Here is a 23,015-nt window from a genome sequence, read left to right as displayed (position 1 = left end):
CGAGCACGTGGCTCTCCGCCAACACGGGGAGGGACGAGGCTGGAGCAGGGCCAGTGCCCCCCTTTCCCACCGTGCCACCCTCACCTCCCTTGTGCTTACACCCAAAAGCATCCGACCCCGTCCCCGCCGAGCCCCGGACATCACCGATGCCCTGGGGACGCCCCCGTTCCCCCTCCCCGTGTCCCCAAAAAGCCCTCCGTGTCCGATTCCCACGGGAGATCCTGGAAACATCTCACGTCCCGGCGGGCGCCTCCGGCGGTGCTGCGTTTGCGGGCTGCTGGCGGAGGGGGTGGGAGCGGGTTTGCGAGGGGGGCCGGGGCGGGGGGCGAGCGGCGTTTAGAAGGGGGGGTGATCCATGTCGTCCAGCCAGGAGGCCGGGCTGGTGGGAAAGTCTGGGTACCCGACGCTGCTCCCCGTGGAGATGTCGGAGGTGGGTCCCCCCCCGGCCATGGCGCGCAGCGTCTGACTCACCCCCTGCGCCCCGTGTGCCACCAGCCCCAGGCCACTGTCCATGGCGTAGTCCAGCCCGTTGAGCAAGGGCGGGTGGGACGGCAGGGACGAGATGGATGACGGCGACTGGGGGAGCCCGTAGGGGCTGCCGTCCCGCAAGTCCTGGTACGATTGTCCCGTCCCGTCCATGGAGAAGTTCCCGTTCATCAACTGTCCGCCTGCCACGTCCCCGACCGTGCCGTAAACCCTGTTGGTGTGGCCGAGCTCGGAGAGGATCTGGTCTTCTGCTGGGGAGAAGGGGGAGAGCAGAGGGGGTGTCAGTGCATGGAAAACCCCACAGACCCCCCCAGCCCCTCGCCCCTGGCCCCGCTCACCGCGGAAGCTGAGCTCGCTGTCGCTGACGCCGCAGTCCTCGGCCGAGCTCTCCTTCTCCAGCTTGCCGCCCCCGCGGCTCCGCTTGACGCTCTTGTAGAACTGCCCCCAGCGGTGCCGCCCCGCGTCCTTCTTCAGCCGCTTCTCCTTGGCCCGCCGGTTCTGGAACCACACCTGGGGCAGGCAACGGGGACGTGGGTGGCACCGCGGCACCCCCTGACCCAGCACAGCACCGCCCAAACAGCCCAACCCCGCACACCGGGACCCCACAGCTCTGCACCACAGCTTCCAGGCACCCGTGCGGCCGAGCACCCCGCAGTCTGACACCCCAGCATGGCACATCCGTGACACCCAGCACCCCAGCACCCATGCAACCCAGCACCCCGCAGCCCAGCACCCCCCTTGCTGGGACCAGCCCGTCCTGGGGGCAGGGGGTCGCCCCGGGGCTCACCTGCACCACCCTCATGTCCAGCCCCGTCTCGGAGGAGAGCTGCTCCCGCACGTGCCGGGCGGGCTTGGGGGAGTTTTTGTAGGCGTTCTTCAGCGTCTCCAGCTGCTTGGCCGTGATGGTGGTCCGGGGCCGCTTCGCCCCTGCCTCGGAGTCATCTGGGAGCAAACGAGCAGCGTGAGCATCCCCGAAATGTGCCTGGAGGAGCAGCCCCTGCCTAAAGCGAAGCCCACCCGCTCCGGGACCAGAAAATCCTCAAAGCTGAGGCTGGAGGCGGGCACCAGGTGCCGTGAGGGCCGCGCTTACCGTTCTGCTTGGCGGTCTCGTAGTCCTCCTTGCACACCAGCCTCCCGTCCTCCATCAGGTAGAACTCGTCGCCCGTGGCCAGCTGCCGGCTGCAGATGATGCAGGCGAAGCAGTGCAGGTGGTAGACGAAGTCCTGGGCTTTCCGCACCACCTGCGTGGGGGGGATGCCCTGCTGGCACGCCGTGCATTTGGTCCCGAAACGCCTGCAAGGACAAGCGGTGGCCCTGAGCCCCGGCCAGGGACGGGCACGGGTGGGCTCCGGTGCAATAGGGGCTGGGGGGGGGATGCTGGGAGAGGGGGCAAAGTTTAAACCAGCAATCAAGCTAATTATGCATGACACTTCACACGCCGGGGTTTTATCTTCTTCAGCATGAGAGACCGGCCTAATGGATCCGAGGAAGGTTTGATTTTAATGGTTCTTTTAACTAATGCTTATAGGCTGCCTGATTTCCCCTGCAAGGACAGTACATATTTCATCCACATTAATACCAAATAAATTAATTACACCGCCCCGCTAGCATGATGAATCCCAGATTAATTCAGAATGATGGGGCTCTTACACCATAATGACAGCACGCTGGGTGCACCGGCCGCGCCAGCGTGGGGTGGGCGCGGGGCCCAGCACGTCTCCAAGGAGCCTGCAAGAATGGTGCACGGAGCGTGCAAGGAGTGTGCAAGAGGTGTGCAAGCAGCCTGCAAGAATGGTGCATGGAGCGTGCAAGGCGTGTGCAAGGAGCCTGCAAGAACGGTGCGTGGAGTTGCAAGGAACACACAAGAGGTGCACAAGGAGCATGCAAGAACGGTGCAAGGAGCAAAGAGCTGGGACAGAGCTTGCATGGAGCGTGCAAGGAGTGTGCAACAAGCGTGCATCTCGCCCCCCTGGGCCACAGGCACACAGCAAAGGGTGCCATCGCTCCATGTGCACCCGCAGGACAGCAGGATGGGGCAGAGGGAGGGACGGACAGGACAGACAGACCCCATTTCCCCGTGCCCAAGAGCAAGCCTGCAGAAGGGCGCGCTCATTGCATCAGCAAGGAACAGTGATAGGGGGAAAAAAATAAATTAATTAAAAAAAAAAATAAAATCTGGCTTTTTTGGCAGCCCCAAAGAAGCTGGTCTGAAATCCCCACGTGCCCCACAGGTCACGGAGCCGGGGTCCAGGGGCAGGTGAAATAAAGGTGAAGCGAGCGGCCGCCGTGGAGCTATCGATCGGCGCGAAATAATCCAGGCAGGACCTAATCTGAGAACATCGCTGAGCTCCCGGCTCTAATTAACATCGATTACCCACACCTTTCGGGCAGCTATTTAAATGACTTTGAGATTAATAGTCTGGAGAGCGTCGCGGGGGAAACGCTACCACCAGGGCTGGGGCGGCCGCCTGCCCACCGAGCAATCCCAGCGGCATTTTGCGCAGTGACTTTTGGCTGCCACAGCAGCAAGGAGAAGGGGAATCTGCACAGCACCAGGGTTTATCCATGCTGGTTTTGGCTTCCCAAGGGGCACGGAAGCCCCGCACCAAGCCCTCTGTGCCACTAAACTGGGGAAAGTCCTGCCTGGGGATTATGGCCGTGTAATCACTATTTCACGGTTTAGCCGGGGATGAAGGATGGGGCACGCGGCACGGCCCCCCTGGGGCTTGCAGGGGACAGGGACAGGGATGCAGCCCCTGTCCCTGAGGTGTGGCAGCTCCTTGTTGGCCCGGCTCCACCACCTGAAGCAGGATCCGTCCCTCCTCCCCTCCGCCTCACGTCACAGCAGCCAACGCCAATGTACCTGCTGTGCCCGGCCCTGGTGCAACACCCGCTGCCAGCCCTGGGGAAAACTCCCAGATTTTGCCAGCAATCATGGAATAAAGAGGTCTTTGCTGAAGAGTCCATTTCTTTTTCCCTGGAAATGGGTTTTTCTTCCCTGCAGGAGCTGGGGAAAACACCAAGGAGGGTGCATCACGCGGCTCAGGGGCCAATTGCAAAGCAGCAACAAATGAAATGAGGTTTTTGCACACCAGGAGCAAAATAAAAGCAATAAAATTAAATAAAATTTAAAAAAAAAAAAAAGGCAAGGGAAAAAAAAAAAAAAGAGGAGAAAAATGGGGGGGAAATGTGAAAAAAAAAATAAAAGCAAAGGGAGAGAAGCGGCACCAGCAGAGCCCCGGAGCAGGCAGCGCTGCGCCTTGCACGGGTGGCTCCTGCCCTCTAGCTCCCAGCACCACGGGGCCGCCGAGATCAATTCGGGCTGCAAAATATAAAAAGGGAGCTGGGCAGGGAGTGTGAGGGGGAGCTGGGTCTGTAGGGTTAAATCCTGACAAACAGCACCCAGCCTGGGCCAGCCGGGAAGCGGCAAAATTTCCTTTTTCTAAGCACTTGGGCTTTAAAAAAAAAAAAAAAAAAAGGATACAAAAAATAAATAAAAAATTGGAGACGTGATGCTTTAATATGTGTGTGCTTGCCTGCTTTGCTGGCGGGGTTTTTGGGGCGCTGTACTCACTTGAAGAAGTCTTCCTTGCAGTAGACGCTGCCGGCGCGGGCGAAGCAGCGGTCGGCCAGCTGCATCTGGCAGTCGGCGCACTTGAGGCAGGAGCTGTGCCAGTGCCGGTCCAGCACCTTCAGGATGAACTTGTCCAGGATGTGCTGGTTGCAGCCGGCGCACTGGGGGATTTCTGGGGAGGGGGAGATGGAGAGAAAAGCAGCGTCAGCCCCCCCCCGGCTGCTCCGTGCGTGCACCCCCTCGCTTTCCTGCGCTCTGCCACCTGTTTGCCGCGCCGGGAGCAGGGACTGAAGCCTCCTCCCCATTTGGCATCGAGGAATAGATTTCCAAAATTTGTTCCCACATGGAAAAACGCCTCTTCCTCCCCTGCTTGCTCCCACTTCACCCCGAGGACCGTGCGTGCCCGGTTTCCCCCCTGCAGGGGCTGCAGGCTCGCCCGCCGGCTCCCAGCCGCATGTTGCGGATCCCCGGTGCTGGAAAGGGGCTGAAGCAAGGGGGGGGGGGGGGCTCCAGCAGGGCTTGGGGTAACCCTGCGGGTGGCCAACGCGTCCCTGGCCTCCTCTGCAGCCCCCCTGCTGCAGGAGGATGCGTGTGCGGTGCCTCACACACAGCATCTGCCCGCAGCCCCGGCTGCTCCCCGTAGATCTGGAGAGCCGGGGTGTTTCTCTCTCTTCCTACCCGACCCTAGTTCGGAATAAACAGGGGGGCTGTAAAAGTCTGCGGGAGATTGCCCCGGTAAAAGCCATGCACAGAACGCTGAGACGCACGCATGAAAGAAGATTGATTTTTTGGGGAAAAAAAACCCTCACGCTCATAGCTGGAGATGCTCCGGCATCAGCTCTGCCTCCCTCCCGCCAGTGCCAGCAGAGCAGCTCACGGGAAATATCTGGGCTGCTGGGGGGATTTTTGTTCTGGCCACCACAAATCCCGGGTGGGATTAGGAGCCGCTCGGCTGCCCCCGGAGCAGCGGCCGGGCGAGCGCCTTCGCCCCGCGCACCCCAGAGAGGGATGGGGAAGGGGAGAGGGAAAGGAAAAGGAAAGGAAAGGAAAGGAAAGGAAAGGAAAGGAAAGGAAAAGGAAAGGAAAGGAAAGGAAAGGAAAGGAAAGGAAAGGAAAGGAAAGGAAAGGAAAGGAAAGAAAGGAAAGGAAAGGAAAAGGAAAGGAAAGGAAAGGAAAGGAAAGGAAAGGAAAGGAAAGGAAAGGAAAGGAAAGGAAAGGAAAGGAAAGGAAAGGAAAGGAAAGGAAAGGAAAGGAAAGGAAAGGAAAGGAAAGGAAAGGAAAGGAAAGGAAAGGAAAGGAAAGGAAAGGAAAGGAAAGGAAAGGAAAGGAAAGGAAGAAGAAAAAAGAAAAATGAGGAAAAAAAAGGAAAAATGAAGGAAAAAAGAAAAAAGGAAAAAGGGGAAGGGAAAAGGAAAAGAAAGGAAAGGATCAGAAATGACAAAATGAGAGGAATTAAAAGGCAAAAGAGAGGGAAAAAAAGGAAAAATTAAAAGAAAAAAAAAAGAAAAAAATGAAAAAAAAGTGAAAAGAAAGGAAGAAAGGAAAGGAAATGAGAAGGTGAAAAGAAAGGAAAGGAAAGCAAAATGGAAAAAGAACAGAACAGAACAGAACAGAACAGAACAGAAAAGAAAAGAAAAGAAAAGAAAAAAGATGAAAATAAATGAAAATAAAAAGGTAGAAAAGACAGAAAAAGAAAAGGGCAGACAAGAAAAGAAACGGAAAATGAAATGAATATAAAAGGAAAAAAAGAAAGGAAAATAAAAAAATAAATAAAAAAGAAAGGAAAAGAAAAGGGAAAAAAGAAAGGAAAATAAAAGAGAAAAGGAAAGGAAAAGAAAAGGGAAAAATAAAAAGGGAAAAGGTGAAAAAGAAAAGGTGAAAAGGTGAAAAGAGAGGAAAATAAAATGAAAAATAAAGGAAAAGAAAAGGGAAAGAGACAGGAAAAGAAAAGGGAAAAAGGTACGAAAAGGAAATGGAAATACAGGAAAAGGAAAGGGGGGGAGGAAATGAAAAGAGGAAAAAAAATGAAAAGGAGAAATAAAGGAAAAGAAAATTGGGAAGAAAGGGGAAAAGGCGAGTAAAAGCAAAGTGGAAAAGAAAGAAAGAAAATAAAAGTTAAAAAAAAAAAAATGGGGAAAAAGAAAGGAAAAGGGCACAGTAGGAAATTATATCATTACAGCCTAAACCAAACCAACATTACTTAAAATTACTTTGGGGTTACTGACAAGTCTGTCAAGTGAAGCCAGCTTATTTTATAATTCTCGAGGGCAGATAAGTTACAATCCCAGTGGCCTTCGGGCCGTATTTATTGCTGGCATTTAAGCCCGTGTCACATTAACAGCACGAGGATGAATAAAACCCCGCACACGCAGGTTGCGCAGTCCCTCTCCCCGCTTGTTTTGGGACTGCACCCAACTTCTTGCCCTCCTTTGCACCTTGCTCACCCCTGCCACAGCCCAACACCAGATTTTGGGGTCCCAATTCCACCCGGACCCTGCTCCAGAGAGACCCCGACACTGCAATGCCCAGCCCCGGAGCGGCCGGGTCGGTGGCACCGAAAAGTGAATTATCTCACTTATTTCATAAACATACGTGCTGCTTTATGAAATGGGATTTATGTGCGTGTTTATTTGTCCGAGCGGGGAGGTGGAGGTGCTCGGGAGCTCACAGGTTTCTCGCTGTCGAGGGCAGCGGCACGGCTTCACGTCAACACGCAAACAGTCGCGAACGGTATCACAATGCCTGCCCCCAAATTGCCAGGGGGGGGGAAATAAATAAATATACATTCGAAAATAAAATATAAGATGAAGCAAAACTAAAAAAAAAAAAAAATTAAAAAAAAAAAATGACATCAAACTAAACAAAACGCAACTAAACAAAAGAAAATAAAAACAAATCAAACGCAACGAAACAAAATAAGCCGAAGCAAAGCAAAACAAAGCCAAGCCAAGCAAAAACCGAGCCGAGGAGCGGCTCTTGCCCGCGGGCTGCCCGGAGCCACACGGCGCTGCGGACCCCCCCCCGGATCCCCCCGCCCCGGGATGGGCGCACACGGAGCGGCCCCACGCGTGGCACAGCCCCGCGAGCACCCCCCAGCCGCCCACGGTGGCGGTGACAGCGATGGGGGGGGGACAGACCTGGTGCAACCATAGCAAGCGATTTAAAAAATATATATATATATTATTTTATCATTTCGGGAAGAGCTCCCCGCAACCCCGCGGCCTCTGCCTTGCAGCAGGACGTTAATAAATAGCGCTGTTAATCACGGCCGGCAATTAGCACGAAGCACCCAGGGGCTGCCGGGGGGTGTGTGGGGGGTGTTCTCCTGGATTTCCCCGCCCGGGGGCAGCCCCTTAGCCCCCGGGAAGACATCCCTGGGCAGCATTGGGCCCCGACACCGCGGTGCCACGGGGCCCGCTGGCTGCTCGCAGGGCTCAGCACCAGGCAATTAATTAATTAATTAATTGCACGGCTTGGGCCCCCCAGGCGGCGGGGAGAACCCGGTGGCACGTATATGTGTGTGTGTGTGTGTATATATATATGGACACGGCTATATAGCAAATAGATATCTATCTGCCACCAATTCCTGTGCTTAAATAAATCCGAATAACAAAATCTCGTTTGATTTTTTCCCTGCTAATTCCCGCTTCACGGTTACCGCGGCAGTGGTGGGGGGGGGGGAAGGCTGGTGGCACCCCGAGGGGCCGGAGGGGGACAGGGGCCGTGCTGGGGGCTGAATCTCCCTTCGGGCACCTCGTTTATCCCTTGCTGCAGCGAGATTTGGGGGCCATAAACGCCGATTCCGCGGCTCTGCCCCGGAGCTGTCATTTGGCTGCGGGGGGAGGTCAGGATGCGGCCGTGGGACAGAGCCCCGCGGCCCCGGGGGGAGTCCCACCCCCCCACCCGTTACACGGGGCGTGTAATTGCCTCCGGGCCCGGCCATGGGAACGAAAAGGGGCAAAAGCGGGGAAACAGCCCCAAAACCTGGTGCGGGGGGGGGTGAGCCGAGCCGTCGGGACCAGCACCGGTGGCGCACGGACAGCGGCTGCGGGTGGGTGACGGCGGCCGGGCCGGGACCGGGGGGACTCGGGGGGGTGCAGCGGGCACGGGAAGGAGATTTGGGGGTGGAGGGGGGTGAAAAGAGGGTTTGGGGGCGCAGCAGCGAGCAGATGAGGGCGAAGGCCGGCGGCAGAGAGGGACAGACAGACAGACAGACGGGGCACAGCCGGCTGTACCCCCCCAAAATGCAGCCGCCCCCCAGGCAGAGCCGCCCGCTCAGCACGGCCCCGGGGCTCGGGTCCCGTTCGTCCCCGCACCGTTGTCCCCTTTAATCCCCCTCTCCCCCCCAAAAAAACCCACAACTTTCCCGGGGCCCCGGGGCCGCAGAGCATCGCCCGGCTCCCCCCGACGGGCTCCCCCTCCCTGGGCTCGCCGGGACGCTCCGGTTCTCCGGAACCGTTTGCAAACGACGGAAAAAAAAAATAATAATAATAACAAAAATAATCAAATCAACAACAACAGCAACAAAACCGCCCCCACCGCCGGCTCTCCACCACCACCCCGGCAGGGCAGGGTCCGGCCGGCCCCGTGGAAAGGGGGGGGGGGGCCAAAATCGGGGCTCTCCCGCAGCACGTCGGGGCCGGGCCGTCCCCGTGCGGTGCTGTGCCCGCAGCCCGGCGGCGGGGGGGGTGCGGCTGGGTGCGCTACCTGTGGCTGTGCGGCACGTATGGCCATGTGCACACACACACATATAGATATAAATATATAAATATATAAAATATACGCCTGGTGTGGGGGAACCCGCAGCCGCAGCGGGATCACCGCCGCCCTCCCCGTCCCGGCTGCAGGGCTCTCCCCTCCGCCGCGGCTTGCCTGTCGCGATAAACGACATAAGCGGGGTGTCGTGCGCTAGGGGCCGGGAAGGGGGCACCGCGAGCATCCCCGCACCCCCCCACCGCGCCGCGCCGACCTCCCCGTCGGGGCCGGGCCCTCCCGGCTCCCCCCGTGCCCTGCGGCAGGGAGCGAAGCGGGGGAGAAGAGAAACGCGTCCTTACGTTGCACCGGCACGCCGAGGATCTCCGGCAGCCCCTTGACAGCCCCTTCGGCAGCGAGCGCGGAGCTCTGCATCATTTTATTGGCCCGGGGGTTGGGGGGACGGGAGGGCAGGGCAGGGCCGGCGGAGCCCCGGGGCCGGCGCTCGGAGCCCAGCCGTGCCCGTGCCGGTGCCGGTGCCGGTGGCGGCCCGGGCGCGGCGCCGCAGCTGTGCCCGCCCGCGCCGCCCGCCTCCCATTCATTCCCCTGCGGGGAGCGCGCCTGACGTCACCGCCCGCAGGGGGGCGGGGGCGGGGCGGGCCAATCCCCGCCCGCCCCGCGCCCTAGGGGGCGGGGCCAGCTCGGAGAAGGGGCGGGGTTTGTGGGCTTCGGGGGAGGGGCCTGCGGGGAAGGGGCGGGGCTTGCGGGGCGCGCCCCGCCCCGCGTGCGGGGGTCCGGCGGCTGCGGAGCGTGGCGCGGGTGTCGCGACAGAGGGGATCGCGATATAGGGGATCGCGATATAGGGGATCGCGATATAAGGGAATCGCGATAGAGGGGACAGGGAGCTCTGCTTCACGAGCTCCCACGAGGGATCCCACAGCCAAACGGGACGCGGGCAGGGACCCGCGCTGCGGGTGCCCGCGGGACACCAAGAATTGGGGGAAAAAAAAGGGAAAAGGGGCGAAAATAAAACACGGGAGGATGGAGGGGAGGAATGCAGCAATTCTGGTGCTTCCTCGGGAAAAATCATCAGCCGCTGCTGGGTGTTCACCCCGCGCCCGGTGGCACCGCCGGACCCCGGCTCCTTGCTCACCGCAGCCGTGGCCCCCCCGGCCCCCACCCCAAACCCCGCCGTGCCGTGGGGGTGTCGGCCCTGACCCCAAACTTCCCGGCCCCAAAACCCGGCTCTGCGCTGCGCTGAGCGCATCCCAGGCCCCTGCAGCCCCCACCACCTGCGGCCGGGGCCGACCCCGGGGACGCGGCTGCTGTCCCCAGCGGGTCTGGGGGAGAAGTCCCCCGGCAGGACGCGTGGCCGTGCATGGACAGCACCTCTCCTGCTCCTCCTCCTCCTCCTCCTCCTCCCGAAGCGGTCCCCCAATTACCCCAGGGCTGTCGGCAGGCATCGCGCTCTCCTCCTCTCCTCCAGGCTCTGATTTATCTTTCTGTCTGGAGCGCGGCTCCCCCCCCCCTTCCCCCCCAACCCCCTTCTCCTCGGGGAATTCAATTTTCATTCATTTTTCTGCCGTGCCGGATTGATGCAGACCCCGCTGCCCCGCTCCATATCACTCATCGCGACGGCGAGCGGCCGCGGGGAGCAGCGCAGCGCCGAGTTTCCCCTAAAAAAAACCCCGAGCATCCTCCTCTCGGGCTGCCCGCGGCTTCCCTGTGCCCCCCACCCCGTCCCTGTGCCCCCCCGTGCCGTGTCGCCTTGTCTTTGCCCCCCCAGCCCCTTGCTGCCCCTCTGCTCCTCGCCTTGCGGGGTTTGGTGGCTGCGGGGTTTGTTTTGCCTTCGGGGGGAGAGGGTGGCGCAGGGAGAATCGCCCAGGTATTTCCCATCCCAAACCATGAGCGAGGATTTTTTGGGGGGGGAATTCCCCCCCTCCCACCCCCTCCCAGGGTTTATTTTCTCCCCCAAGCTAAATCGGGGCGAAGTTTTGGCGCGGTGCCCGCCGGGGGGCGACCATCCCGAATTCCAGCAGGTTGCATTTCGGGGCAGTTTGGGGGATGCTCAGCTGGGTTTCCCCATTTCCAACCGCAGCAGGGACACCCCAAGACCCCAAAACCCCCCCAAAGCCACCCCCCCGCCCTGGGCCGCATCCTGCCCCGGCGGTGCCATTTGTGCCACCCCTGCACCGAGCTCGCCAGGTCTCAGCCCGCCTCCCGGCGCCCCCCTGCGCGACCAAACCAGGCTCAGCACGGCCCCCCCCCAATTCTTGGCCACCCCCCCACACACCCCAAATCATCCCATCCCCATCTCCCGGAGCTCGGGCACTTACCGGCGGCTGGAGAAAGCGGGGGCTGGCGGGCAGGGAGCCGGTGATTTTAATTGGGAATTATCGGACATTAAACGCCCCCCCTGTGTGTGTGCGTCCCGTGTCCCCCCCCCCTCCCCGGTGATTTTAGGGCCCGAGCAGGGGCGGCGGGGGGGTGCCGGCACAAGGCTCTCGCCCACGCCGAGGAGGGAGAAAGGGAAAAGGAAAAAGGAAAAAAAAAGGACCGAGGGGAGAAAGGGAGCGGCTGGGGGGCGGCGAGCCGGGGGGGGGGGGGGCAGGCTGGCCTGGAGGAAAATTAAATTGCACTTGAGGGCAAATTCTATTAGGGAATAGCGCCTGGCTCCCGCAGCCTGCGGCCACTTAGGTAATTAGCTGTGGGGCCGGGGAAATGCTGGGGGGGGGGGGCTCGGGAAGGGGCGAGCCCCATGGGGGGGGCTCTTTGGGGTACCCCCCCTTGTCCCCAGGATGTCCCAGCCCAGCCCTGAGCGGGGCACGAGGCGGCGCTGCCCCAAAAGTGCTGCGGGACGGGGTCCCCTCCACGTGCCCCCCCCCCAAAAAAGGGGATTCGGGCCCGCACCAAACAGGATTACAGAAAGTCTATTTACGGGACTCTCTTTTTTTTTTTTTCCTTTTTTTTCTTCTTTTTTTTTTTTTTTTCCTGCACGCACGGCAGCTTCAGCTGCCCGGCCCCACAAATCTCCCCGCAGCGCCTGCCGGGGATGCTAATCCGGGCAGCTAAACACCCCCACCCCCCAAAAAAATAAAAATCACCACCCTGTATCCCCCCCTCCCCATCCCATTTTGCCAACCACATGTTTTGGGGTCGGGGGGGGGGGGGGGGCAGGGGAGCAGCTGGTGGCGAGGCTGGGCCGGGGCGGGGATGCATGGGGTGGGGGGAATTGATGCTGGGGATGAGCCCCCCCAGGGAAATCAAGGAGAGGGAGGCAGCAGCGACAGGCGATTTATTTCGAGGGCAGGAGGCTGGGGCTGCAGGAGCCAGGGCTCCCCGTCCTGCCGGCCCTCTCCTCCCACCTGGGCGAAGTGAAGACAGCAAGAAAAAGGTTGCAAATCGGATTGACGTCCCCCACCCCTTAATAAAGTTTATTATCAGCTGGGCTCTAATCCTTTTAAATCCCCCAGGCGGGGGGCAGGGCCGGGATTAGGGAGGGCAGCGTAATCCCAATGAATTTGTTACAGGGGGGATTTAGGCAGCGCCAGCGCAGCAGATGGCCCCGGCCCCAGAAAACAACCATTTTCCTTAATGATTCCTAACAAGGATAAAAGGGCAGAGGGAAACGGGGCCAGGTCCCCCTCCCCGGGGATGCTCCCGCATCCCTGCCCCACACCAAGCCGCAGCTCGGCACCGGGGCTGGTTCATTCCCAGCTGGTTTCCCCGCGTGTGCCCCGCTGCACGGGCTGCTTGCCTGTCCCCCCCTTGGGGACAAACCAGGAGCTGGGGGGTACACAGCAGCAAAAAGCAGGGGAAAATTTAGGGATGAGCCGAGACAGCGGGGCTGCCGTCGGCAAAAAATAATTTATTCCACTAAAACAAGCAGAGAGCGAGCAGCAGGGGGTGTGGGGTGGACACAAGACGCGGGTGAGACCCACAAGTGCCCCCCCTGCCCCGCAGCGCCTGGGGGTGGGGGGTGGCCCCATATCCCAACGCTCCCGGCCCCAGCAGTGGTGTGACCCCACAGGGCTGCCCCTGGCACGGGGCTGGGACCCCAACCACCGTCAGCATCCCCGCAGCACGGGGAGGGACGCTGCCACACCTCCATTCCCACCCCCCGCCCCCCAAAAATCACCCTCCACCCGCCGCCCTGGGAGAGGCAGCAAAACCTCTCCCTGGGTGCGAGGCAGCGGGGGGGGTCCCTCAAATCCCAGGGGCTGCCCCGTCCCCCCGCTCGCTCTCAGGCCACAGGGAAGCCGGGGCGACCCTTGCGGGCACGGGTACGGAGCCGAAAAAACGTGTACATGCCCAGGAGGCACATGGAGGAGAGGAAGTAGAGCGCGATGCAGAGGCTGACGTCCAAGCGGGAGAAGCCCAAGCCCAGCACCCGCAGCCAGGGGCTCCTCCGCAAGCTTCCTCCTTCCTCCTCCTCCTCTTCCTCCCGGGTCTCCGGAGCCCGCAGGCGCTCCCAGCCGGCGTCCTGGTGCAGAGGGATGGTGTCCCGCTTGCTGAGCCGCCGGCGCCGGCCGGCTGCCCGCAGCGCCTTGCTCTTGAAGTGCTGCTCGCTGAAGGAGTCCAGGTCCACGATGTCCTCGCCCGCCTCCCGCAGCCGCGGGTTCCTGCGCACGATGCTGGGGCGACGCAGCTCAGGGGAGCCCGGCCGCCCCGTCTCGCCCTCCCCGTCGGGTTTCTCCGCCTCCTTCTCTTCCTTTTCCTTCTCCTCTTCCTCCTCCTTCTCCCGGGGGCTGGCCGTGCCCAGCCTGGCGCCCACCACCGCCTCCTCCCCGGCCCGGGGGACGGGGACGGCGTAGTCCAGGTCGATGTTGCCCGGGGAGAAGAAGGTTTTGAGGAAGCTCAGCACGGCCAACTCGTCCCAGGCGTGCACGCCCCGCTCCTCCTTGTGGCACTGGGGACACATGTCCGGCGGGGGCCACTGCAGCTTGGGGAACTGGGGGTCCTCCGTGTCACTACCTGGAGGGGCAGCGGGTGAGAGGGGTCCTCTGCAGCCCCCCATGTGCTGGTACCGACACCACGGAGCAATGAGCAGAGGGGGACGGGGACAGGGACATCTCGGGAGGATGGGTGCTCTGGGGGCAGTTTTGGGAGGCTCCATGCAACCAGCTACCAGCCTCTGAGCTGGGGGGTACACAGGATGTCCCCATCCCCATGGGACCCCATCTTAGCGAAGCTGTTGGCCAGCTCCACCATGAAGAGGGATGCTCCTATGTCCTGGATCCCTTCCCCTTGGGAAACCAGCCCGGCTCAGTCCCCACACCTCTGGGTACCACCCTGCCACCCCTCCTCTTCCCACCTCAGCCCCCTTACCCGCCAGGCGTGCGTTGACCTCGTTGTGGTGGGACCAGAGCCAGAGGACGGCCTCGTCCCGGCCCTTCACCTGGTCCATGGACTTGGCCGCCATGGCCTCGAAGTGCTGGGCGCACTCCTGGCAGCCGAAGAAGTACTTGACGTAGCAGCGCATGGTGCCCAGCACCTCCAGCGGCAGCTCTGGGGGGGACAGAGAGCGATTGGGGACCCCGCAGAGCCTCCACCGCTCAGTTTCCCCCTGGGACAGAGCATCCCGTTCCCCTGCCCGTGGAGGGACGCCCTTACCTTTGTCGGGGCCGCCCTGGGCAGCCTGGACGGTCAGCAGGTGGAAGACGGTCCAGAGCCCGCAGGGGTAGCCGCGGAAATGGGGCTCGCTGCCCCTGCAGCCCACCCAGGTGACGTTGGTGGGGAGCACGGCCGGGGGGGAGGCCTGCAGGACAGAGGGACACGGCCTGACGGGGCTGGAGACCGAGACGGGGAGGACGGGGAAAGGGGAGGAGGGAGCCTTACGTCCTGGTTGTTCTTCACCGCCTCCTTCAGGGCGCTGCGGGGCAGCTCGGGCTCCGTCCAGTTCCTCAGCCAGCCATCAAGGGTCTGCAGGTAGCTCTGCACGCAGGGGCGCCCGGGGAAGTACTGCGATGAAACGGGGGGAAAACGGGTGAGGAAAGAGTCAGAGATCCAGCACCCGGCCGTCTGAGCAGGGCAGAAAGCTGCTCTGACAGGGAGGCAGCCAAAGCCGATTAGCGGCAGCGCTCGCAAACCGCGGGCACGGCGGGGAGATGGGGAGCCCGTGAGTGAGTGCTGGTGGCAGGAGGATGGACAGACAGAGGGACAGGCTCGTGCCACAGCCACCAGAAAGACAGCAGCAGACAGGAGAAGCAGCTGGAAGTAAAAGGAGCATTTTGCTCCTTCCTTGCCAAGACTGTTCTCCCTGGACTCTCCAACGACACCACAAGCCCTAAATTTGCAAGGAATTCATCCACCATCCAACATTGCTGCTGCAAAGCGCTGTTCCTTCCTTCCACGTGAGGTTTTAACCACTTGATGCCTTGCTTCCCAGCTGTCATTCCTTCCCCGTCACGGTTCCCCCTGCTCCTTGCCTCCAGCTCCTCGTGGGAATGCAACAGTTAAGGCTCAGCCGGGCTGGCAGCAATGCTGGTGCCACTGCTCCGTCCCGTGGATGAGCATGGGAACGGCAGCACAGCACGGGCTCGGCGTCCCTGGGGAAAGCCCTGGCACACGGCGGGGATGGAAACGCACAGCAGGATCTGCCCAGTGCCACGGGATTAAGAGAACCCAGACTGGGAAGGGGCTCGCTCAAATCTGCTGGAGAAATCCGGGTCCAAACGCAGTGCTTGGTGGCACCGCAACAGCTGGCTCGGAGCTCCTCTTCAAGGAGACCTGAAGCCAGGCTCTTCCACAGCACTGTGCAGAGCAGCAGCACCTTTGCCAGGCTATCAAAGGAGCCAGCAGAGAGCAGGACCCCGAGCTGAGCTCCCAAACAGGAGCTGCAAACCCGCTGCCACCCGCTGCAGGTGACAGCGCCTCTTCTGCGGGCACCCAGACTGCTCAGCCCGCAGACACCCACCCCTCCGTTCGCACCCGAAGCCATCCAGCACCACCAGCCACACGAGCACCCACACACAGAGGTGTGGGCAGGAAAATAAAACCCCCAGCACCGCTCTCACCGACCAGGGGCTGGCACAAACCACAGGGCACAGCTTCAGAGCAGCGACGGATGGGGACACAGGGCTGGCGTCCCAACCCTCCACCACCCCCATGTTTGCTTTTCACCCCGAACCGAATGCAGGCTGCTCCTCACCTTGGCCAGCGTGGCCACGTAGCACTTGAAGGCAGCCAGCTGGGCTCCCGACAGCGCGGCCGGCCGGCCGGCCTCCACCCGCAGCGAGTAGTGCAGCGCGGACTCCAGGTCGGCCATGTACACCTTGGAGCTGGGGGCACAACGCGACGCCCGTCGGCGCTCTGCTTTGCGCCCCCACAGTCCGATTTTGGGGGGTCAAAAGGGCACGGTCCCAGCCCCCGGTCCGCCCACGGACACATCAGCTCTTCCCATCCCTCCCTCTGCCACCCCAAAATGCCCAGGAAGGGCTCTGACCGGTCAGCCTGCCTCGGCTGCGCCGCGCGGGTCTCGTTGGGAGCGCTGGCGGTGACGTTCAGCCGGTAGGAGCCGCGCGTGACGCCGGAGAGCGTCCGCAGGTAGTAGGTGTAGAAGGAGCGCGCCTCCAGGTGCCTGCGGGGAGGGAGGGAGGAGCCGTGAGCCCACCCTCTCCCACCCCAAAACAGCTGCTGGGAGCGCTGGGGAAGCCCCCGACTCACACGGGCAGGCGGGAGAAGGAGCCGTTGCGGAGCAGCAGGTAGGCGGAGGGGAAGGTGGTGACGCCGAACTTCTGCACCAGCTCCTCCTCACTGCTCAGCACCCTCCTCACCGCCACGTTCTCGTACTGCAGCAGGTCCAGCGCCACCTGCAAGTGGAGGGCAGCAGGGATTTTTTTTTTTTGGAGGTGCTGAGCATCCCCATCCCTCCCTGGCCACACGCGTGCCAGGAGGAGGAGGAGGCACCGGGGACGACGCCAGCTGCACCCACCTCTCTGCCCACAAAGGAGTCACTCTTCTCGAAGATCAGCGCCAGGTACTGCTCGCCGTTCCTCTGGAAGAAGCTGTGAACCTCCTCCGCGCTGCAAGAGAGGAGCGTGGTGGTGTTGGGGGGGTCCTGCAGGTGGCCCCACCGGCACCAGCAGGGGGCTTCGCCCTCCCACGTCAACGGGTCCCTGTCCGCAGGGATCGGGGACAGGACGCTGATGTGGTTCCAGCCCCGGTTCCTCCCTGCTGAGGTTTCCAGCCCTGTTTTCTGCTCCGGTTCACGGGCTCTGAAAGCCCGCAGGGTCAACTAAGGAGGTAGAAAACAAAGCGTGGGCAGGGAAGGAGGGAGCTGTGCGCTCACCCACGGGGAAAAAAACAAACAATAAAACAGAACAGCAATGAATTTGAACAAGGGTTGTGTTTTGTTTTTTTGGCTAGGACATGGAGAGCTGCAGCATGACCTTGGCCCAAACATCGCTTTGCAGAAAGCCAAATGCTCCCTCCACAGGCACCACCTTGCTTTCTTTCCAGCCAGGCTGAATTAAAAGTAAAATAACATAAAATAAGGCGGGCTGGCTGACCGCTTCTGGCTCAGGACGTCCCTGGAAAACCCCTTTTCCTGCTGCCCCTACCTCGCGGGCTCCAGCGGAGGGCACGCGGGCGGCCAGGTGTCCAGGCTCTGCTCCAGGTTGGTGATGATGGCATGGCGCAGGTCCGTGACGGTGGCAGCGGGGTCTGCGGGGGGACAGGACACGGGGCTGAGCTGTCCCCTGGGGCTTCCCTGAGGGGCCAACCAGCGACCTGATTCCCTGCACCCCCCCAAAAAAAAAGAAAGAACATGGCTAAAAGGCCCTGAATACTCACTAGCAATCCTTATCCCATCCTCTGCCTTCTTGGTGAAAGCTCTGAAGAACTGGAAGGAACACAGCACAGATAAACACGAGGTGTCCCCGCCTCGCCGGGCATCCCCGCGCGTGGGACGTCACCGGGACGGATGCTGCCCGGCTCCGGATGCGCCTCGCCCGCCCCGAGGGGAGGGATGCTGAGCACTGCCAGGCGGCACGGCGCACACCTCCAGGGGATCCAGGGGTGCAGCCGGGACTGCCCCGGCCCCACAAACCGCTGCCTGCTGCTCCCGAGCTTCCACTAAGGGACCAGAAGGGTTTGTGACCCCTGCCCTGCCCGGGTTGTGCCCTCTCCCGCGTCCCGAGGCAGCTGTGGAACCAGATTGTGCCACGTAGGTGTTTGCTTTGCAGGCCGGGCTGGGAGCTGTTTGCAGAAGGCGCTGGGCTCCGACAGGGAGGTGGGGACGAGGGGGTGCGGGGCCGCAGCAGCAACGCCCTCCACCCAGTAAGACCCCATGGCAGGGCTGGGCACAGCTCCTGCACCCCAAATCTTGACCCTGCGCTAGGTCCGTCAGCCTGCTGGACCCCACAGCCCCAGCACCGCTCACTTTCCCAGCAAAGGGGGAAGCCGGGAGGGGTTTCACTGCTCCAAAAAGTCTGATTTTTGCAGCACCGTCCTGCCGGAGCCCAGCCGGCCCCGCGGGCTGCACGCACACACAGGGCGTTCGACTGGTTCCAGCTCACCGAGCTGCAATTAACCCTGCTTTAATTAAGTGATGGAGGACGGGGCCGCCCTGGCACCCAGCTCCGAGCGCAACAAGGAGTTAAAAACCCATCCCTTCTCCCCTCCTCTCCTTCTCAAGGAGATGGCAGCTCGCCCTGCTTGCCCGGTGGGCATCCTGCTGGCCGGGGAGCGCCTGGGGAGCTCTGCCTGCCCTGCAGGTGCTGGACGGGGCTCTGTTTACAGTGGGAAGTGCCGAGAGCCAGTGTATTTACACAGCTCAGCGGCCGGGCAGGGGCCCAGGAGGAGGGATGGTGCCCTGCCAGCTGCTGCCAGCAGAGGTTCCCATCCGGGGCAGCTGCTCGGCCCCGGGGCGAAGCAGCCTGCAGAGTCCCAAAGGGAATATTTTGGTGCAGTCGTGCTGCCAGCCCCATTGAGCAAGAGAGGGGCGGGCAGGCGGGCCACAGGGAAAAGCAGGGTGAAAAGCGGGCACTGGTAAAGGGGCCTCTCCCCACCCTCTCCTTACCTTCAGCGTGGGGAAGCCGGTGATCCCAAAACTGGCGCACACCTGCTGGTTGGCCTCGTCGGCGCAGTCGATGGCCGCAAGGATCACTGCCGGCCTCCACTCTGCGGGAACAGAGGATGGGGTCAGCACGGCCAAAGCCCCATGGAGCATCCCCACAATTCGGGCAGCTCCCGTGCACATCCCCGTGCGTCGCCATCCTCGAGGACGTTCTGCTTTTGGGGAGCACGAGCTGCCAGCTCTGTTGCTTAGTGCCAATCCTCAGCGATGGGAAAACCTCTCCCTGTCCCTCCTGGTGGTGACGGTGGCCACGGAGAGCTTGCGCAGAGCCAGGCACGGGGCCAAGGCAGAGCTAATCCTCCTGCCGCCAACGCTGCCTGCAGCAGGGCTGCAGACGCCCCACGCCGCCTGGCCCCGTCCCCCGCATCCCTCCCGTCTCCATCTCCCACCTCCACCTCCTCCCACAGCCCCGGCACACGGCGAGGACAGCTTAAGCACCTTGGCCTCTTTTCTTGCCTCCCAAAGCTCGGGGGACTCATTCCAATCAATGCTTGCTTGGAAAAATCTTCAAAAAAAGAAACACCCACCCCACGATGCATATTTTCGGTCCTGCTGGAGCCCTGCCCACACCTTTTCTACCAGAACTCGGAGCCGATCAGCTGGGATCCCTCAGTATCCCCAGCCAGCAGCACCCAGGGACAGTCCCCATCCAAGCAGGGACGCTGCCCATGGCCCCAAACACTTGTCTCGGGGGCTGGTTACGGCCCCACAGCACCTTGAGCCCTAAGCACCGGGTGTGCTCACCCGGCCGGTGTTTTGTGCCCTACTTTTTGGGGCGGCAAAAGCCACGGCAGAGCCGGGCGAGGCGGCGCCAGCCCTGCACACCCTGCCCCGGCCGGGTGCAGGCGGCTCTGCCCGCGGCCGCCCGCCCGTCTGGTTCAGCGGGATGGGGCGCGGGGCCCCAAATGCTGCCGGGACTGGGGAGGGACGGCTGAGCCACGGCTGGGCACGGCGGGTGAGCTGGGCTCCGGCTTGTCTTGCCCCAGACCAATGGGATGGATGGAAAACAAGGGGAAACGGGCCCAAAAAACATGCCGGCAATACTCCAGTGTGAGAGATGGGCAGGGGAAGGAGATGACGTTCGTGACCCTTCTGTCCAGCGGTGTCCCCAGGGAAGGTCCATGGGCACGTCAACCAGCAGGATCTACAGGTTTCAACCAGCAAAATGGAGACCAAAACCTCCGAAATGGCTCCTTTTGGGTTCATAAACAGCCCAGCTTGAGGCCACCCTGCCGCGAGGGTGGCGGTGCCACGTGGGGACAGGAAGGGCCGTCGGGGCCGCGGGGGCAGCCAGGGGCCAGGCACGCTCCTGCACTCATCGGCACGCGGCGCCCCGCAGCCGGCGTCCTGCCCGTCGAGCCCGTTCCTACAAAAATCCACCTGGGGGGACGGCGGCGTGCAGGCTCCTTCCCGCAGGCTCCTTCCCGCTGCCAGCAGCGCACGGGGGCGGCTTCCGACCCCGTCAGACCCCATCGTGGGGTGAGCATCCGTGGCACAGCAGCGTCCCGGTGTCCAAAATCCAGCCGGGCTTCAGTCCGCTCAGCATCCCGCAGCAGGGCAAGACAGGGGTCCCAGTGGCAGAGAGGGACCAGGATCCCCGGCGATCCCCCATAGGGGATGGGGTGCTCACCCTATTGCCCCCACCCTTCGCTCCCTGCCCTCGGAGGTCAAATTGGGGTGACAAAACCGGGGCGCAGCTCCCCCCGGGGGGGTCTCCCGTCGCCCCCCGACCCAGAGGGAGGCGAAAAGTCCCGGCGAGGGGGGTTGGGGGGATTTAGGGGATTTATGGGGGCGACCGCGGGCACTCACCGCGGATGTCCTCGGCCAGGGCCCGCCATGTGGGGGCGAAGTGGACGCAGTGGCCGCACCAGGAGGCGAAGAACTCGACGGCCCAGGCGCTGGGGGAGCCCAGGATGCGGCCCTCGGCCGTGGTGGCCCCCAGCAGCTCCAGGGGGTCGCTGGGCGAGTACAGCCCGCGGGGACGAGCCGCGGGCAGCGCCAGGGCCAGCACCAGCGCCGCGGGCCACCACCGGCCCCCCGGGTGGCCGCCACCACCGCCACCACCGCGGCCACCGCCACCGCTCCGCGCCCGCCGCCGCCACATCGCCCACCCGGCCGCCGCCCGGCTGTAGGGCCGCCCGACTGTAGGGCCGCCCGGTTTTTGGGGCCGCCCGGCTTTTTGGGGCCGCCCCCGGCGGGCGGGACCGGAGGGGCGGGGCTCAGCCCCCCCCTCCACACCCCGCTGCCGTCGCAGCGCCCCCTGATGGGAGCTGCTCCCACGTGAGGGGAGGTATTTTTTGGGGAGGGGGGGGTCTGTTTGGGTACCCCCCCACCCAAACGCCACACGCACACACCACACGCACAGATCCCAGCTCCTGGGGCTCAGCCGCAGCCCGGTGTTTTGGGGGTTGTGCAGTCTGAGGGGGTCCCGACCTGCAGCACCTCACGCCCCTAAATAGCCCCCCGCTACCCCACAGGCAGCTCCTGCTGGGGGTGGCAGAGGTGCCCAGTGTGTCCCCCTGCCCAGGACCCCCACCCCATCACCAGGCAGCCCCCATCCCATAAACTGTCCTATGGAGGCAGGGGGGTGTCCCAGGAGACCCTCCCCAAAAGGCCAGCAGCACCCGCGGACGCACCGCGTAAAATCCCGATAAACCAACACGGGGCGAAATGCGGCTGATTCAGGCCCAAAACCTGCGGCGCTGCCATTATGGAAATTCCTCGAGGGAAGCCGCCCGCCTGACGGCAGCACCCAGCTCGGACACCCTGACGTCAGCCAGGGCCACGCCGGCTGGGTGGCATCTGCAGGGGTGTCCCCCCCACCCGGCGCTGTCCCCACACGTGGCGGGGACACCCAGGGGCGCACAGGGCTGGTGGCTGCCATCGGGGAGCGATGCCTGGCCACGTTACACACCACAAAGGCCCCAAATCCAGCTCCTCCGCCCCAAAAAAAGCAGGGAATCCCAGCCCTGCAGCCCCAGGTGGGGCCGTGCCGGTGCTCACGCACGCACCCGGAAGGTGCCCGTTGCACAGCGCCCCGGGGCAGAGCTGGACGCGGCCTCCCCCCCCAAAAAAAAAACACTCAAAAGCCACCCTAAAAGGTGCTGTCTCCAAAAGGAAGACCTTCCTGCCTTCCCCGCCCCGCCGTGACGAGGGGCCCCGTGATGGGGGGTGCCCATCGCTCCCCAGAGCCAGGTGCTGGCTCCAGCCCCAGAAAGGCCATTAGCCGCGACCGGCCCCACCTAGGTATTTTAGGAGGACTTGCCATGCTAGAAAAACAAGCCTGCGAGAGCCAAGCCTTGCCCTGGCAGGGGAGCACAGGGGCCTCAGAGTGGGGCACGTCCCCAAGGGTGCAATGGGGAGGCGATGGGGACAGAGCTCACGGGATGTGAGGGCAGTAGGGGTGCCCCCACGCACCCTGTGTGGGTCCAAGCTGATGCGAACGGGGGCAGAGGGTGGTACAACGCGGCCCAGGCAGCTGTGATTAAACCCCAACGAGATTATCGCAGCACAGGGAGGGGGCCCCTGCACGGCTGATGTGAGCAGCAGCCTCTGGCTGGCGCAGGAATGATGCCACGGCTCGCTGTCAGCCAGCAGGAGATTAAAAAACAAAAATCCTGCCAGCAGCCGCCCGGTTTCTGTCCGGGGCAGCTGTTCCCAACAGCCTCAGTGCGAAGGGATGTCATCACCGTTATTTTACCCTGGGCTAAAGTCCTTGTTTTAAGGGCTCATCATTTAAGGGCTAACCCCATGATGGGGTTATCACGCCGAAGGAGAGGCTCGGCACCAGCCTAATTGCCAGCATCCTCCCCATGCAGCTCGCCCCTCCCTCCCAAGGCAGCCCGAATTCCTCGAATCCTTTTTTAGCTGCAAAAGCAGCTCCCTCGTGCCCCAAGGCAGCGAGGGGAGAGCCTGAACCCTGGGGCTCCGGCTCCTTTTGGGGTGAGCCAGGCCCTTGCTCACCCGCCCCGGGCTGGGGATGCTCCTGCTTCCGGGGAGCCGCTGCCGACCCCCTGCCGCCAGGCTGGCGCGTCCCTGCGGCACCAGGCACGGGCTTGCCCCCATGGCCTCTTTTTTTTTTTTTTTTTTTTTTTTAATTTATTTTCTTCAGATCAGGCTTTTCATCTCTGCGTCAAGCCGGGAAGAGCTGGATTTTCCTTGCAGATCGCCCCTGAAGGCAAAGCA

General features: G+C 62.3%; 2 protein-coding genes across 2 annotated transcripts; both read right to left on the bottom strand.

Annotated features, from left to right (window-relative positions):
- Positions 1-336: 336 nt before the first annotated feature.
- Positions 337-9,354, bottom strand: LHX4 (LIM homeobox 4; the record flags this gene model as incomplete). Its single annotated transcript, XM_084291419.1, has 6 exons — positions 9,115-9,354; positions 4,061-4,232; positions 1,577-1,779; positions 1,274-1,428; positions 825-996; positions 337-734 (listed from the first exon to the last, which is right to left on the bottom strand). The coding sequence occupies exons 1-6, from the start codon at positions 9,188-9,190 to the stop codon at positions 337-339; spliced, it is 1,176 nt and encodes a 391-aa protein (XP_084147545.1). The 5' UTR covers positions 9,191-9,354.
- A 3,641-nt stretch (positions 9,355-12,995) lies between these two features.
- Positions 12,996-20,934, bottom strand: QSOX1 (quiescin sulfhydryl oxidase 1; the record flags this gene model as incomplete). Its single annotated transcript, XM_084291408.1, has 12 exons — positions 12,996-13,726; positions 14,081-14,260; positions 14,366-14,510; positions 14,591-14,713; positions 15,903-16,032; positions 16,197-16,331; positions 16,418-16,563; positions 16,686-16,776; positions 17,314-17,416; positions 17,546-17,594; positions 18,774-18,874; positions 20,640-20,934. 12 exons carry the CDS (start codon positions 20,932-20,934, stop codon positions 12,996-12,998), a joined length of 2,229 nt encoding a protein of 742 aa, XP_084147534.1.
- Between the last annotated feature and the right edge of the window lie 2,081 nt (positions 20,935-23,015).

This window comes from Netta rufina, assembly GCF_964035555.1.
Source record: "Netta rufina genome assembly, chromosome: 8".
NCBI lineage: Eukaryota > Metazoa > Chordata > Aves > Anseriformes > Anatidae > Netta > Netta rufina.
The sequence above is the reverse complement of the archived record's forward strand: the minus strand, read 5'-3'. Positions and strand labels throughout refer to the sequence as shown.